Genomic DNA, 17,508 nt, shown 5'->3' with positions numbered 1-17,508 from the left:
GCGAAAATATCATAAATTTATCCTTGTAAGTAGTATTAATAGGAAACACTCAACCCGTAAGGGTCATACAGCGATTGAGGCATTGGAGGTTTGATAAAAAAAATGAAGGGAAAAAATTCCAATTCCATAATCAAGATCTCTTCACCAGCACTTAGACACCTCCATTGAAGGGTCTGGCAGCAAGAGAGCAATGAAGGTGAAGTTTGTTACAACTTTCACTACACATAACACCTTCGATAGCTCAGTTGGTAGAGCGGTGGACTGTAGTTGGTACTTAAAACAGACATCCATAGGTCACTGGTTCGACTCCGGTTCGAAGGATGAGTTTTTTACCTCAGCTGAGGATAAGTGCCTCTCCAGGAATTATTATATTCGTGTTGAAGCGGTAGACCCGTAGGGGGTCATCCTGCAACTGGGGAAAACGCAAAGCTATCAGGTTCGACTCAGTGAAGGGTAGGGTAGCTTCATTTTTTTGGATCAAGAGCACTTGAGAGGCATCAAGGCACCCCCTTATAGGGTAGAGTACCTGAAGTTCTTACACTCAAGGCAGCAACAATAATTAACATTAGTAGACATCTCAGTAGTGGATTCATCCTCTAGGGAATAAAAAATCAGTGTGACTGAACGTCGTTCTAACTTATAATTATTAGGGCCACCCTTGAAGGGGTTTATACACTAAGAGCGATGTATATATCTTGAGGGAAACATATCGCTGTATATTCGCTGATACAAATACACAGACCTCGGTGTATATACGGTGAGAGAAACCTGCCTCGCTGTATATTCACTGCTTAGCAAGTGTCGGTCATTCACACTTTGGCAGGAATTAAGATGTGTATAAGTTATGGGTATAATTTTGCAAGTTAGAAGTAAATTTACACAAATAACCCGCACATAGAAGAGAGGAGCTTACGACGACGTTTCGGTCCGACTTGGACCATTTACAAAGTCACAGTGTGAATTTGTCAGTGTGACTTTGTAAATGGTCCAAGTCGGACTGAAACGTCGCCGTAAGCTCCTCTCTTCTATGTGCGGGTTATTTGTGTATCGTTCCAGTCACGGTATTGTGCCTTTTTTGTTATTTATAGAAGTAAATTATATAAGTTATTAGTATCATTTTTTTTATGTTAAGAACAAGTTTTAACTTTAATATTTAAGGTTTAAGATTTTTTTTTTGTGTTTGGAGTGTTCTTTACAAAATAAGGACAAGTTTTCCACTCATTAGAATATACTTTCATAAGTTTAAACCATTTTGCTTGTAACTTCATGACTAGATTATTCTGGATAATAATATTTTTTCAACAATTATTTATAATTCACGAAGTTTTATCACTGTTCTCAATGTTATCATGAATGGTTTTTTGGACAGCTGTTTACAGTACCTCATTCAGTCGAACATTAACTAACCTACTCTACAGTATGATGAATTCGATGTTCTCGGAGTTTTTAATAAAAGCCCATAAAATTACATTGTTTATATCAATATTCTGAGTATAATCATAGTTTCAATAAAAAATTAATTATATACTACCAAGTAAAGGTCGAATTAACCCGTTATGTTAATTATATGATTTTCAAAATTCTGTGTTTACCGGCACTCTGAGTATTATAATACGAGGGCCGTATAGAGGAAGGTACACAGACAGGTCCCAGTGACGGTACTCCGCTACCGGTCTCAGGCATCTCTCAAAACATATCCTTCGAACCGGATTTGAACCAGTGACCTATGGATGTCTGCTTTTAAGTACCAACTACAGTCCACCGCTCTACCAACTGAGCTATCGAAGGTGGTAGCTGTAGTGAAAGTGATGGTATAATTATCCAAGTGATACATTAAGGCATGTTTCATGACTATGAACACATCTTGAACCATGTCTTCAAGAGTTCTTTCCGGCAGATCTTGTGCAGCTGTGCTGATTGCTTGCGACATAATACGTGCAAGGAGCATCAACGGCCTAACTGCTCGGTCTGTCAAGCAGGGGGTCTGGTCTGAGACTGGACTGTGGGAACGATGATCGTCAGACCCATCAACAGGTAAGCAGTATGTAAACTACAATAATGTTGCATATTTGGCCCAGCATGTAATACTTATGAGGGAACACTAAATTCGTAAGGGTCATAGAGCCTGGGGAATTGGAGGTAATTAGTTTTGATGGAAAGAGGTAAAGGGAACTCCAATATCTCCGAGGATAAAAAGCTCTTCACGAGTATTAAGGGTCTGGCAGCACGGAAACAGTGAAGATGAAGTCTACATTTCAACTTTTACAGCTTTCATTACTCCTAACGCTAACCTTCGATAGCTCAGTTGGTAGAGCGGTGGACTGTAGTTGGCACTTGAAACAGACATCCATAGGTCACTGGTTCGAATCCGGTTCGAAGGATATACAGTTTTTTCAGTTCATTTAATTTGACTGCACGTGTGTCGGTCGCATTTCACCTGCACATTGATGTCAAGTGTCGACAAGACAACCCAGTGGTGCTAATGACTTTGCCGTTGAAGCATCTTAAACAGCATCGAAAAATATTTTCATCCTGAAATGCAGACATTTACACCTCTTGGTGTATGGACTTTGAGTTGTATATACCCTTCGGTGTATATATGTTGAGATATATACAGGAAAACGTTTGCTTCTGCATACTTAGTAGCGAGAGAACTTGGTATTTCTTTAGCAAAGTAGACTAGGCCTAGTCTAGGTATGTATAGACTCGATTTATGATTACTTTGTTGGCGTCTACACACTGTTTTGTGGACTAGATGGTATCCACACACACACACACACACATTGTGTCGAGTTGGAGTCCTGTATGAGTTGAACATTTTGTTATTTGATTAGTCCGGTGTTTGATTTAGAATAGTATTTATTTGAGAGTTATAATTAACACACATTTGGCATATGAGTTAATAGATTTGTTTTCAGGTATTATTCTAATTATGCTCTATCGTGTGGCCGCTATTTATTATGCAGACTGTATTATATATATATATATATATATATATATATATATATATATATATATATATATATATATATATATATATATATATATATATATATATATATATATATATATATATAATGTGTGTGTAATATTTGTACAAGATGTCTTTATTCAGTAAAGATACACAAGCTGTGAGACTTGCTTGTGTATATCTTATCGTGAGAGTAATTCTCTCTCTCTCTCTCTCTCTTATTTGACTGGGTACATCTCATAGTTGGAGTATTAGCGGACAGTAATATATGCTAAATGAATCACAACAGATACATATTTCATTAGCTTTAATTTAGAATACTATACTACCACTGCCCTAAATTAGCAAATTTTATGACAAAAAGCTTTTAGATAATGCAACATTATGATGCATAAGATGCTGGTTACTTAAAGAGGAATAGGTTATGGCAGTAAGTGCTCTGAGAGGTCTTGGGCGTTAGTGTAGATACAGAGGGGAGACTTCTTCAAGAGGCAGTCCTCGTCTGTGATGTAGTAGTAGTGTTGGTAAGTGAGGGCGGCGCACCAGCCGCTGGGGTCCTGGTGGGGTGCCTGCTGGTAGTGGTAACAGGTGCCAGGGTTAGCTGGACGAGGCTCGCCCGTCTCCAGGAAACTAACGTTGCGACTCTGGCAGGTAGTCCCGTGCCTGGGGAAGAGAACAGTTTGCAGAAACATCACAACCCGAGAGTCTATAGTTAAAAAAAAAAAAGACGTTACCGGATGCTGTATAATAAAAAGGGACATTATAGGATGCTCTGTAGCAAAACGAAGACCGACATGGAAGTAAAATGGAAAACTTATTGCGTTTTTCAGCCTCATACGGAGGGCGTCCCCAGCACACTGAGGTCCTCTTGTCGCCATGTTAGTTCATCTGTGTTATATGTTTAGACTTGACATATTTACCGCGGGATATAATGGGTTATATCTACATCTTTAGCAAGATCTCTATTCCTACACTAGTATCCCGTCATGGTGGACGAACCACCCCCAGCAAATATATTGTAAAAGAGCTCAGGACACTTGAATTACTCTGTCGGTCTATGGTAGATCAAGGGACCTTCACGAGGGGTCCCGTGATGCTGGTAAAGATCTACAAGTGAAATTATCCTTCCTTTTCCTGGATTAAATCTGATGACCTCCCATTTCTGCATGAATATAGTACATGTGTAACATCTGGTTATCTTTATTGTAGACGTTTCGCCATCCAGTGGCTTTATCAAAGCCAGTGGATGGCGAAACGTCTACAATAAAGATAACCAGATGTTACACATGTCTTAACTTTCTTGCACATGAATATAGTAATTATAGGAGAGTTTGACCCACCTGAGGGCCCAGTAAGGGGAGCCTAGATCCATGGGAGTGTTGCCTAGCCATGTCCAGCCATCGCTGGTGCTAAGATAACGGCCTCCAACCCAGAAGTCTGTTGTCATCCCTGCCAACATTGTAAAAAAATAGCCTTTGCAACAAGGTTATATACACCGAGAGGCTCCTCTAAGTGAGGTTCCTTGAGAGACTTAATCAATACTTTAGGAGTGAAAATACTCTTGAGTTAGTATCTAAGTGAACTGTGGCCTTAATGATCCAGGTGTAGTCAAAAAGTTGTAAAATTATGCAAATAACTAGTGAGTGTTAGAAGACTGTTACTCGCCTGCTCGTCGCAGGTGACGGAGGAGATCGTAGTAGCTAGTGAGATCCTCTAAGGTGACGAGGTCGCCATCCAGGAGCCTGCAGAAGGCTCGAGCCTCACCCCAGCCCACCTAACGAAAGAGAGAGATCCAAGAATTGCACAGGTTTGATATAAACCGTTGTAATGCATACATACAAGTGATTTTTTAAAAAGAGAACCGTGATCGAACACTAGGAGATATCAGAAAACGTTTGGGTCCTGGGACTGTGATGACTTCTGACACGCAGAAATGGTAAAGGTCCCGGGATCGAAAAGTGTTTCGATAAATATACCCTAATGTTTGCTCACTTATCTTTTAAACCACTTGCACAGGTGTACCAAAGAACTCGAACAGTCAGCTCAAATAACCTTCAAGAGGGTACCTCTATGATATGCAGAGCTCTTGATCCGAAGAAGAATTGGAACTACCCTCTTCTTCGAATCGAGCCGGATTACCTCCCTTTCACCAGGTGTTGTGTGATTCCCTACGAGACTAAGACTGAGACTCACAGTTCCTGGGAAGAAGAGAGAGAGACAGTGGGTGCCGACCAATGTGTAGAGTAACGGACACTCTGGGTGTTGTATCGTCAGGTTCATCACTTGCTGGAACTGCTCCTCCTGTTCCTCACTCATCTCCAGGTTGGTCTCTGTGGCGAGTGGAGCAGAAGATTAACGTTAGCTTATGTATTGCGAATAAAAAGTCACAATGCCGTGACTAGAACAATACACAAATAATCCGCACATAGGAATATGAAACTTATGACGACGTTTCGGTCCGACCGAAACCATCATCGGGGAGCCACCGTGCTCACTGGAAATATGTCAGTCAGCCAATCACTGTTTAAGGCTCGTTCAACAGTCACCCATTTGACAGTTAAATGCTGTCTGTTATTAAAATGAGTTTTGGAGTGACGGGCAATAAGCATTCATGAGGTATGCAAAAATTGTTGTAATGCAGCAAAATACGGAGGATTCAAGAGAACAGGTTAGCCGGAGTTCGAGTCCTGGAGGTGAGAAGTACAGTACCTGCACTCTGAAGGAAGGGTAGGAATGTTGTGGTGCTGGAGGTGGGAAGTACAGTACCTGCACTCTGAAGGAAGGGTAGGAATGTTGTGGTGCTGGAGGTGGGAAGTACAGTACCTGCACTCTGAAGGAAGGGTAGGAATGTTGTGGTGCTGGAGGTGGGAAGTACAGTACCTGCACTCTGAAGGAAGGGTAGGAATGTTGTGGTGCTGGAGGTGGGAAGTACAGTACCTGCACTCTGAAGGAAGGGTAGGAATGTTGTGGTGCTGGAGGTGAGAAGTACAGTACCTGCACTCTGAAGGAAGGGTAGGAATGTTGTGGTGCTGGAGGTGAGAAGTACAGTACCTGCACTCTGAAGGAAGGGTAGGAATGTTGTGGTGCTGGAGGTGGGAAGTACAGTACCTGCACTCTGAAGGAAGGGTAGGAATGTTGTGGTGCTGGAGGTGGGAAGTACAGTACCTGCACTCTGAAGGAAGGGTAGGAATGTTGTGGTGCTGGAGGTGGGAAGTACAGTACCTGCACTCTGAAGGAAGGGTAGGAATGTTGTGGTGCTGGAGGTGGGAAGTACAGTACCTGCACTCTGAAGGAAGGGTAGGAATGTTGTGGTGCTGGAGGTGGGAAGTACAGTACCTGCACTCTGAAGGAAGGGTAGGAATGTTGTGGTGCTGGAGGTGGGAAGTACAGTACCTGCACTCTGAAGGAAGGGTGAGGGATGTTGCAGTCGGATGGGTAATTTTGATGATGTCAGCACACTTCTGGAAAGACGATGATTGAGTGAATGTATTTCCTCCCCTGGGTCACCCTCCCTTGGAGGGAGTACCTGGAGTATACCTGGAGTATACCTAGAGGGTGTTTCGGGGGTCAACGCCCCAGCTGCCCGATCCATGACCAGAGATTCCATGAATATATTATTTGTTACAAAGCACGACATATATGCACTGTATTATATTCTGTATCTTTTCCTAATGTCACGTTATCGAAATTTATTAGGGCTATGATATTGGTGGAAATATTACAATAATACGATTTTTTTATTACGTAATCACTATGTTGCTTTTGGTGGTGGTTATGGTGGTGGTGGTGGTGGTGGTGGTGGTGGTAGTGGTGATTGTGGTTATGGTGGTGGTAGTGGTAGTAATTGGCAAACTGTTCCCGACTTACGTTTACGACCGAAGTCTTTGAGTACGACGCTGTTTAGAGGCTGTAACTTCTTGTCGTGCAGCATCTGTAACATATTCAGTGTTATCGTAACTATCAAATGTAATGTAGTTATCGTACATCTGTCATATAGTTATCGTACATCATCCATAAAACAGTTATCACACATAAGTAAGTTATTGTGCATTACCTGTAAAAGAGTTATCGTACACAATCTGTTACATAGTTATCATACATGTGTAGTATAGTTATCGCATATCATTTGTAAGATAAATATTATGACATCTGTAATATAGTTATCGTACCTCATCTTCATTATAGTTATCGTACCTCATCTTCATTATAGTTATCGTACCTCATCTTCATTATAGTTATCGTACCTCATCTTCATTATAGTTATCGTACCTCATCTTCATTATAGTTATCGTACCTCATCTTCATTATAGTTATCGTACCTCATCTTCATTATAGTTATCGTACCTTATCTTCATCACATGGTACATTTACAAGTGTATTATGATAGTGTCTCCAACAAGGTTAAATACGTAGTTTTGTAGGATACTGTGTTATAGAATATATGAAACATCGTTATACAGCTTTACTTCAAGAAAGATGCCGGTAAGGGACTCTTGATCCAAGGAAATAAACCTGCTCGCTTCCCCTCCCCCCCTTGTATCGAATCTGAGTGCCTCTCATTGTAACTTTCCCAATAATAATAATAATAATAATAATAATAATAATAATAATAACAAATGATTAATATAGTTTGGAATGACAGTGTGGGAGATGCGAATTACCTGACAGAGACGCAGGTCAAGGTCACCTTCACAGGGAGGGTCATGTGAGGTGCAGTAGTCTGGGACGCTGATGCAGGTAGTTACCTCACCTCGCCGGCACCGCACCTCCCCGCGCAGGCAGTCGTTCCGCCACGCCTGGCGAACCATCGCCGGGAAAGCACAGTGGCGAGCAGGAGCGAGAGGGAAGATTAAATGGTAGTAAATAATTTAGATACAGGAGAACATAAGTACAATTATCGTACATGTGTGTAAATTACTTAGGATAAACCAAGAAAAAAGTCAAAGCGACTTGCTTCCATTGGGGTCCTTGTGATATTATTGTAATAACTTTAATCGTGGTCAACACTCACCATTAAACACAGTAGAATAATCTTTTTAAGAGTACAAAACACACAGCTGGAATATGTACCCCCCTACCCATGGTGTGGGTGGTAGTCAAAAGATTACAAAGGCCCATCATGGGTCCAGGGACTGGGCTGCAAGGCTTTGATAGCTCTCCAGTTTTGTTTGCGGTGGTGTCGATCTGTGAAATTGTGAGGCTCATTTCCTTAGGTTCTCAGTTATTTGTGGTTATAGGGGTCGAGTCTCAGCTCCTGGCTGTGTGTGTGTGTGTGTGTGTGTGTGTGTGTGTGTGTGTGTGTGTTAGTTACCATTTTGTCCTAGGCACATGTCGATTAGACACTAGGCCTGTTGTATATGAGTACGTGTGTGTGTGTGTGTGTGTACTCACCTATTTGTACTCACCTATTTGTGGTTGCAGGGGTCGAGTCTTAGCTCCTGGCCCCGCCTCTTCACCGGTTGCTACTGGGCCCTCTCTCTCCCCGCTCCATGAGCTTTATCAAACCTCGTCTTAAAACTGTGTATGGTTCCTGCCTCCACTACGTCATTTTCTAGGCTATTCCACTGCCTTACAACTCTATGACTGAAGAAATACTTCTTACTATCTCTCTGACTCATTTGTGTCTTCAACTTCCAATTGTGGCCTCTTGTTTATGTGTCCCCTCCCTGGAACATCCTGTCTTTGTCCACCTTGTCTATTCCACGCAGTATTTTATATGTCGTTATCATGTCTCCCCTGACCCTCCTGTCCTCCAGTGTCGTCAGGCCGATTTCCCTTAATCTTTCTTCATAGGACATTCCCCTTAGCTCTGGAACTAACCTTGTCGCAAACCTTTGTACTTTCTCTAGTTTCTTGACGTGCTTTATCAAGTGCGGGTTCCAAACAGGTGCTGCATACTCCAGTATGGGCCTGACATACACGGTGTACAGTGTCTTGAATGATTCCTTACTAAGGTATCGGAATGCTGTTCTCAGGTTTGCCAGGCGCCCATATGCTGCAGCAGTTATCTGATTGATGTGTGCTTCCGGAGACATGCTCGGTGTTATACTCACCCCAAGATCTTTCTCCTTGAGTGAGGTTTGCAGTCTTTGGCCACCTAGCCTATACTCTGTCTGTGGTCTTCTGTGCCCTTCCCCTATCTTCATGACTTTGCATTTGGCAGGATTAAATTCGAGAAGCCATTTGCTGGACCAGGTGTCCAGTCTGTCCAGGTCTCTTTGAAGTCCTGCCTGGTCCTCATCAGATTTAATTCTCCTCATTAACTTCACATCATCTGCAAACAAGGACACTTCTGAGTCTAACCCTTCCATCATGTCGTTCACATATACCAAAAATAGCACTGGTCCTAGGACCGACCCCTGTGGGACCCCGCTCGTCACAGGTGCCCACTGTGATACATCATTACGTACCATGACTCGTTGTTGCCTCCCTGTCAGGTATTCTCTGATCCATTGCAGTGCCCTTCCTGTTATATGTGCCTGATGCTCTAGCTTCTGCACTAATCTCTTGTGAGGAACTGTGTCAAAGGCCTTCTTGCAGTCCAAGAAGATGCAATCAACCCACCCCTCTCTCTCGTGTCTTACTTCTGTTATTTTATCATAAAACTCCAGAAGGTTTGTGACACAAGATTTGCCTTCCGTGAATCCGTGCTGGTTGGCATTTATACTCTTGTTCCGTTCCAGGTGCTCCACCACTCTCCTCTTGATAATCTTCTCCATAATTTTGCATACTATACACGTCAATGACACAGGTCTATAGTTTAGTGCCTCTTTTCTGTCTTCTTTTTTAAAAATGGGAACTACATTTGCCGTCTTCCATACCTCAGGTAGTTGCCCAGTTTCCAGGGACGTGTTGAAGATTGTGGTAAGTGGCACGCACAACATATCTGCTTCCTCTCTAAGGACCCACGGGGAGATGTGTGTATGTGTGTGTGTGTGTGCATGAGTTTGTGTGTGTGTGTGATATTCAAATGACAGTAATGATAAAATCCGTAGATTAATAAACACAAGTATTACTGTTGTTAGGTAAGACACATATGCAACAGTTAGGTATCTTTTTTATGAAACGTTTCGCCTACACAGTAGGCTTCTTCAGTCAAGTACAGAAAAGTTGATAAAAGCAGAAGATACTTGAAGACGATGTAATCAGTCCATCACCCTTAAAGTTTTGAGGTGGTCAGTCAGTATTACTGCTAAACACTAAAGCACTCATTGCTATACACATGTATTGTCCAAGTTGCATTGTGCCACCAGTACACAGGTAGCTGGGTGCCATCACACGGGGGAGATAATATGTGAAGCCGTAAATCCATGTGGGTAATACAGCGTAAGAGAAGCGGAGCTTCGACTCTCCGTCTGTTAATCGTTGGACAGGCTGCCTGCTTATACTCCAAGCTGAAGAAGTGGTAGACACTACGGAAGTACTTACCGCGCAAAGGTCTTGATCCTCGTCGGAGTGGTCGCTACAGTCTCGGTCTTTGTCACACACGAATCGTAGTTTGATGCACTTGTCGTGGTGGGCACAGAGGATCTCGTCCGTGCCCGTGCACGGAACCGCACCTGTACCATCACAACACAGTTACTGCCTCCATGACTGGACATGTACAGGCAAGATGACTTGCAGTAGCCTTTACACAGTTGCAGACACATTAGACATATACAGGCAGTTGTATTTACAGGTACACCATGTAGGATGAGTCAGTTGAAATTAAATGTCCACAAGAATGTAATCGTAATCGTATTCATAGATATTCAGTGTAAAATAAGTCAGTTAAAATAAATGTCCACACACGCATATGTAGAGATAAACATAACAGAATAAGAGAGTTACTCACCAGAAACACAGCAGCAGCAACAACACAACAGCAGCAGCTGGACCATCGTCCTCAACAACACTAGTTGAATCATCTCGTGATATATAGTTTCGTCTGCACCTATATAAGTTGGTTTCACAGCTTTAATCGGCATGCGGAGTCAGATGAAAGGAGAAATAAAGTTACATTTGGATATCTGTAATATTGTAAGCCTTATTTTCTTTTATTTATGATATTTATAGTTATAAGAAATCTAATCTGTCGGTCTTCTGACAGTTACGGTTGCAGCGCTGTATGACTCTGTTGGGTTTAGCGCTTAGTTTTGATTATAATAATATGGCAGTTAGGTAGTGGGAGCAAAGGCAGTTAGGCAGTGGGACCAAAGGCAGTTAGGCAGTGGGAACAAAGGCAGTTAGGCAGTGGGAGCAAAGGTAGTTAGGCAGTGGGAGCAAAGGCATTTAGGCAGTGGGAGCAAAGGCAGTTAGGCAGTGGGAGCAAAGGCAGTTAGGCAGTGGGAGCAAAGGCAGTTAGGCAGTGGGAGTAAAGGCAGTTAGGCAGTGGGAGCAAAGGCAGTTAGGCAGTGGGAGCAAAGGCAGTTAAGCAGTGGGAGCAAAGGCAGTTAGGCAGTGGGAGCAAAGGCAGTTAGGCAGTGGGAACAAAAGCAGTTAGGCAGTGGGAACAAAGGCAGTTAGGCAGTGGGAACAAAGGCAGTTAGGCAGTGGGAACAAAAGCAGTTAGGCAGTGGGAACAAAGGCAGTTAGGCAGTGGGAACAAAGGCAGTTAGACAGTGGGAACAAAGGCAGTTAGGCAGTGGGAGCAAAGGCAGTTAGGCAGTGGGAGCAAAGGCAGTTAGGCAGTGGGAACAAAGGCTAGCTATATTTCACTGTAATATACCATCACACAAGTTGGGTTTTCCTACATCAGTAAACGGAATCTGACCTCTTGAACTGTGTGGAAAATTTTAATAATCATCAAAATATAATTTGACAATAAACTGGAAGGCTTGAGTAAGACGATGCGGATATTATTAAACATTCCATTGCGGGTTTACATGAGACAGTAGATCCTGAACCTTCCTTCCAGCAAAGAACATAAGAACATAAGAAAGGAGGAACACTGCAGGAGGCCTGTTGGCCCATACTAGGCAGGTCCTTTACAATTCATCCCACTAACAAAACATTTGCCCAACCCAATTTTCAATGCCACCCAAGAAATAAGCTCTGATGTGAAAGTCCCACTCAAATCCAACCCCTCCCACTCATGTACTTATCCAAACTAAATTTGAAACTACCCAAAGTCCCAGCCTCAATAACCCAACTAGGTAGACTGTTCCACTCATCAACTACCCTATTTCCAAACCAATACTTCCCTATGTCCTTTCTAAATCTAAACTTATCTAATTTAAATCCATTACTGCGGGTTCTCTCTTGGAGAGACATCCTCAAGACCTTATTAATATCCCCTTTATTAATACCTATCTTCCACTTATACACTTCGATCAGGTCTCCCCTCATTCTTCGTCTAACAAGTGAATGTAACTTAAGAGTCTTCAATCTTTCTTCATAAGGAAGATTTCTAATGCTATGTATTAATTTAGTCATCCTACGCTCAATGTTTTCTAACGAATTTATGTCCATTCTGTAATATGGAGACCAGAACTGAGCTGCATATTCTAGGTGAGGCCTTACTAATGATGTATAAAGCTGCAGTATGACCTCTGGACTTCGGTTGCTTACACTTCTTGATATAAATCAAAGTAATCTATTTGCCTTATTACGTACGCTTAGGCATTGCTGTCTTGGTTTAAGGTTGCTACTCACCATAACCCCCAAGTCCTTTTCGCAATCTGTATGGCTAAGTTCTACATCATTTAACTTATAAGTACTAGGGTTATGGGCATTCCCAAGCTTCAGAACCTTGCATTTATCTACATTGAACTGCATCTGCCACTTTTCTGACCAAGAATAGAGTTTGTTTAAATCCTCCTGAAGTTCCATAACATCTACGTTTGAATCAATTATCCTACCTATCTTTGTGTCATCGGCGAATTTGCTCATATCACTAGTAATTCCCTCATCAAGATCATTGATATATATTATAAACAACAACGGGCCCAAGACTGATCCCTGTGGAACGCCACTTGTTACAGATCCCCACTCGGATTTAACCCCATTTATGGACACTCTCTGCTTCCTGTCAGTGAGCCATGACTCGATCCACAAGAGCACTTTTCCCCCAATGCCATGAGCTGCCACTTTCTTTAACAGTCTATGGTGCGGAACTCTATCAAATTCTTTATCGTGGTCAACAGCCTCAAAAGCTTTACTGAAGAAAGTTAATAAATTAGACAAGACCGGCCTCTTGTGAATCCATGCTGAGTATCATTAATCAAGCTATGCTTATCGAGATGGCTTCTTATAATCTCAGCTGTAATTGACTCTAGTAATTTGCCTACAATTGAGGTCAGGCTTATTGGGCGGTAATTTAACGGTAACGACTTGTCCCCTGTTTTAAAAATAGGAATTATATTAGCCATCTTCCACATATCAGACACTACACCTGTTTGAAGAGATAAATTAAAAATATTAGTTAATGGTTCACAGAGTTCCATTTTGCATTCCTTAAGAACCCTTGGAAAAACCTCATCAGGACCCGGCAACTTATTTTGCTTCAGTCTGTCTATCTGCTTCACAACCATTTCACTAGTGACTGTGATGTTACATAATTTATCTTCTTCTAGCCCACTATAAAAATTAATTACTGGAATATTGTTAGTGTCTTCCTGTGTAAAATCTGAGAGAAAATAATTATTAAAAATCGAGCACATTTCATTCTCTTTGTCAGTAAGGTGCCCATAGTTATTTTTAAGGGGACCTATCTTATCTCTAACTTTTGTTCTATATACCTGGAAAAAACTTTTTGGGTTAGTTTTAGAATCCCTAGCAACTTTAATTTCATAGTCCCTTTTAGCTTTTCTTATCCCCTTTTTAATGTCCCTCTTAATGTCAATATACTGATTCATAAGATGACCCTCACCTCTTTTGATACGCCTATAAATTCCTTTCTTATGCCCTAGTAGATATTTCAGCCTATTATTCATCCATTTTGGGTCATTTCTATTTGATCTAATTTCTTTATATGGGATAAACGTTCTTTGAGCAGCATGTATAGTGTTCAGAAAACTGTCATATTGATATCTCACTTCGTTACCCCAGTCAACAGATGATAAATGTTCTCTAAGCCCATCGTAATCTGCTAAGCGAAAATCTGGGACTGTTACTGAGTTATCGCTACTATCGTACTTCCATTCAATGCTAAATGTAATTGATTTGTGGTCGCTAGCACCCAGTTCCTCTGAAATTTCTAAATTATTAACAAGGGATTCATTGTTTGCCATAACTAAGTCAAGCAGGTTATTTCCCCTTGTAGGTAGGTTCTGTCACAAACTGCTTCAAAAAACAATCCTGAACTACTTCTAAGAAGTCGTATGATTCTAAATTCCCAGTCAAGAAATTCCAATCAATATGACTAAAGTTAAAGTCTCCTAGAATTACTACATTATCGTGCCTTGTAGCCTTAACAATTTCCTCCCATAGTAGTCTCCCTTGGTCCCTATCTAAGTTTGGGGGACGGTATATCACTCCTAAAATCAGTTTTTCATGCCCCTCTGAAAATTCTATCCAAACAGACTCTGTATGTGTTACTTCAGACTTAATACCCGTTTTTATGCAACAGTTCAAGCGATCTCGGACATACAATGCCACCCCACCCCCCTTCCCGATACTTCTATCTACTTGGAACAATTTAAAACCCTGAATATGACATTCCGCAGGCATGTCCCGACTTTTTGAATTAAACCACATCTCAGTTAAGGCAAATACATCAATGTTACCTGCACTAGCAACTAATCTCAACTCGTCCATCTTATTCCTAGCACTACGGCAATTAGCATAATAAACATTGAAAGACTCTCCTTTCTCTTTACCCTTCCTGCTCATTTCTGTCTTTTTACTAAACCTATTACTGTCCTTATCACCCAAAGTCCCTGGCTTTTCAATATCTACCTCGTTCTGCTTATTACTAGTTCCCCTAGAACTCGTAATATTACTACACTGGGACTTCACTGTTTTCCTGCCAAAACCCATACCACTAACTATTCCTAGTTTAAAGTCCTAACTGCTCCCTCCACTGCAGTTGCCAGTGCTACCACCCCAGACCTAGATAAGTGAACCCCATCCCTGGCATACATGTCATTTCTGCCATAGAAGAGGTCCCAGTTGAGGTTAAAATTTCCTTTAAGAAGGATGCTTCGATGTTGTTAAAGGATCTAAGAAATTTAAGCTCCCCTAACCCTCGGATCAAACCTGTTTAACTCCTATTCCCCAGAAGTTGTAAGCTTGAATATTATACTATACATCAAGGTATATATTTCAACCTGTATATTCGAGAAGTATCAAAAAAGTATCTAGTCCCTAATTCAGCAGTGTGAGGAGCATTTCCTTAAATTCTGAGCTATTTGTGGTTGCTCTCCTCTCAGGTTGTATTCCTTGTCCGAACTTCTCACTTCCTCTCATATTATCATTATTTTGCAATTTGCAGCTAAGTCAAGTCATCTTGGAACCTCTCCCAGTCCTGTCTTTTTATTAATATTTAAGTTCATATCCGCAAACAACGATATGTGTATTTTTATTTCCCCTGGTAAGTTATTTAGTGTATATCAGGAACAACAAGGATTTATTCACTGATCTTTTGTGACTCAACTCGTTATCCATTCTAACACTTTTTTTTTTTTTTGCTGTTACCATCTGCTTTTTATTCTCAGGGCATTTCTCAAGGGAACGGTGAAGTCTCTTGATTTGTATTCCCTGGAACGCAGGCGAAAAAGATAGATGATACTATACACTTGGAAAATCCTAGAGGGATTAGTACCAAATTTGCTCACGAAAATCATTCCCCACGAAAGTAAAAGACACGGCAGGAGATGCAACATCCCCCCAATGAACAGCAGGGGCGCCACGAGTACACTAAGAGACAACACAATAAGTGTCAGGGGCTCAAGACTGTTCAACTGCCTCCCAGCATACATAAGAGGGATTACCAATAGACCTCTGGCTGTCTTCAAGAAGACACTGGACTGGCAGCTAAAGTCAGTACCTAATCAGCCAGGCTATGGTTCGTATGTCGGTTCCCGTGCGGCCAGCACTAACAGCCTGGTTGATCAAGCCCTGAGCCAACACGAGGCCTGGCCACAGACCGGGCCGCGGGGATGTTGATCTCCGAAACTCTCTCCAGGTACATCTGTCAGAGCACCTTGCATTTTAATTCTGCCTGCTCTTCCGGTCTACTATGTGGTACTGCGTCAAACCCGTTCATACAGTCGAGCAAGATACAGTCTACCCATTCTTTTCTTACTGTGTATGTATATCATGTGTGGGTTTGTGTTCAAATGAAAACATACGCGTTCATTTGAACACATGCGCTCCTGTATCTTCTTGCTACACTTGCTGTATATAAGATAAATTCTAACATATTTTGTAACGGGGCTGTCTGTAACCTCTTTGCTAGTCACGACAAAGTGAATGTTACATCTTACCTTGGAGTAAGAGAGGGCGAATTATTTTTTGAGAAGTGATGAGCTGTGGGCGGCAGAGTAATTCTGGTGGATCGTGGGTGGTTGAGTGGGGGGGGGGGAGGGTTAAGCCAGTACTAGACCGGCAGAAGTCGAAGGGGTATCGCGTTGAGGAAGCGAGGCGGTGCACGGCTGATGTGCGAGGGACTGAGCGAATTCGAGTATAGGATGTCTGTTTTGTTGAGTGTGCTGCGGCCTTCAAGGACGGGAAAGATGGACAATGGGGGAGGAAGAGAGAGAGAGGGAGGGGGAGGGGATACAGGAAGAGAAGTGTCAGGGTAAGGGCCTTCGGGAGAGGGATAACAGGGGTCGTTTGGAAGGGAATCTCATGAAGGGGGTTCTCTAGGAAAGATTAAAGTAAATATAGATAGAATATACTATTTTGATTTATTGGGGTTAGGAGGAGGAGAAGGGAAGGAGGAAGAGAAGGAAGAGCAGCAGCAACAGCAGCAACAGCAGCAGCATCAACAGCAACAGCAGCAACAATAGCAGCAACAGCAGCAGCAGCAGCAGCAGCAGCAACAGCAGCAACAGCAGCAACAGCAACAGCAACAACAGCAGCAGCAGCAACAGCAGCAGCATCAACAGCAACAGCAATAGCAGCAGCTGCAGCAGCAGCAGCAGCAACAGCAGCAACAGCAGCAGCATCAACAGCAACAACAGCAACAATAGCAGCATCAGCAGCATCAGCAACAGCAGCAACAGCAGCAGCAACAACAGCAGCAGCAGCAACAGCAGCAGCAGCAACAGCATCAGCAACAGCAGCAACAGCAGCAGCTGCAGCAGCAGCAGCAACAGCAGCAACAGCAGCATCAACAGTAACAGCAGCAACAATAGCAGCAGCAGCAGCAGCAGCAGCATCAGCAACAGCAGCAACAGCAGCAGCAGCAGCATCAGCAACAGCAGCAACAGCAGCAGCTGCAGCAGCAGCAGCAACAGCAGCAACAGCAGCAGCATCAACAGTAACAGCAGCAACAATAGCAGCAGCAGCAATAGCAACAGCAGCAGCAGCAACAACGGCAGCAACAGCAGCAGCAGCAGCAGCATCAGCAGCAACAACAGCAGCAGCTGCAGCAGCAGCAGCAGCAACAGCAG

The 17,508-nt window shown here is 42.5% G+C and overlaps 1 protein-coding gene, 1 long non-coding RNA gene and 3 other non-coding genes across 6 annotated transcripts in view; 3 read left to right on the top strand and 2 right to left on the bottom strand.

Annotated features, from left to right (window-relative positions):
• Positions 1–17,508, top strand: part of LOC138854506 (uncharacterized) — a 55,856-nt gene that overhangs the window by 17,219 nt on the left and 21,129 nt on the right. The window contains exon 2 of the long non-coding RNA XR_011393705.1: positions 1,898–2,034. This is a non-coding gene — a long non-coding RNA (uncharacterized lncRNA). The remainder of the gene's footprint in view (positions 1–1,897; positions 2,035–17,508) is intronic.
• TRNAY-GUA (transfer RNA tyrosine (anticodon GUA)) lies at positions 231–321 on the top strand. The gene is given in 2 exon segments: positions 231–267; positions 286–321. It is a non-coding gene; the product is annotated as a tRNA-Tyr (tRNA).
• TRNAY-GUA (transfer RNA tyrosine (anticodon GUA)) lies at positions 1,697–1,788 on the bottom strand. Its single transcript is given in 2 exon segments — positions 1,697–1,732; positions 1,752–1,788. It is a non-coding gene; the product is annotated as a tRNA-Tyr (tRNA).
• On the top strand, positions 2,291–2,381 carry TRNAY-GUA (transfer RNA tyrosine (anticodon GUA)). Its single transcript is given in 2 exon segments — positions 2,291–2,327; positions 2,346–2,381. It is a non-coding gene; the product is annotated as a tRNA-Tyr (tRNA).
• LOC128699326 (uncharacterized) lies at positions 3,262–16,500 on the bottom strand. 2 transcript variants are annotated; one of them, XM_053791948.2, is made up of 9 exons: positions 16,378–16,500; positions 10,806–10,925; positions 10,400–10,530; positions 7,633–7,767; positions 6,839–6,902; positions 5,165–5,301; positions 4,637–4,745; positions 4,312–4,420; positions 3,262–3,634 (listed from the first exon to the last, which is right to left on the bottom strand). In XM_053791948.2, the coding sequence occupies exons 2-9, from the start codon at positions 10,876–10,878 to the stop codon at positions 3,394–3,396; spliced, it is 999 nt and encodes a 332-aa protein (XP_053647923.2). In that variant the 5' UTR covers positions 10,879–10,925; positions 16,378–16,500; the 3' UTR covers positions 3,262–3,393. The 2 variants fall into 2 exon arrangements, with proteins under 2 accessions (XP_053647923.2, XP_053647924.2); XM_053791949.2 differs by having other exon boundaries at positions 10,806–10,904; positions 16,378–16,472.

Source organism: Cherax quadricarinatus, chromosome 61 (assembly GCF_038502225.1).
Source record: "Cherax quadricarinatus isolate ZL_2023a chromosome 61, ASM3850222v1, whole genome shotgun sequence".
NCBI lineage: Eukaryota > Metazoa > Arthropoda > Malacostraca > Decapoda > Parastacidae > Cherax > Cherax quadricarinatus.
The sequence above is the reverse complement of the archived record's forward strand: the minus strand, read 5'-3'. Positions and strand labels throughout refer to the sequence as shown.

What these genes read in the sequence shown, in the direction of transcription:
- LOC128699326 (XM_053791948.2), bottom strand. Translation starts at nt 10,878, where the DNA reads ATGATTCAACTAGTGTTGTTGAGGACGATGGTCCAGCTGCTGCTGTTG. An exon ending in CCGTCACCTGCGACGAGCAG is followed by an intron (nt 4,421 to 4,636) that starts GCGAGTAACAGT and finishes CAATGTTGGCAG; the next exon opens with GGATGACAACAGACTTCTGG. An exon ending in TCCCCTTACTGGGCCCTCAG is followed by an intron (nt 3,635 to 4,311) that starts GTGGGTCAAACT and finishes TCTCTTCCCCAG; the next exon opens with GCACGGGACTACCTGCCAGA.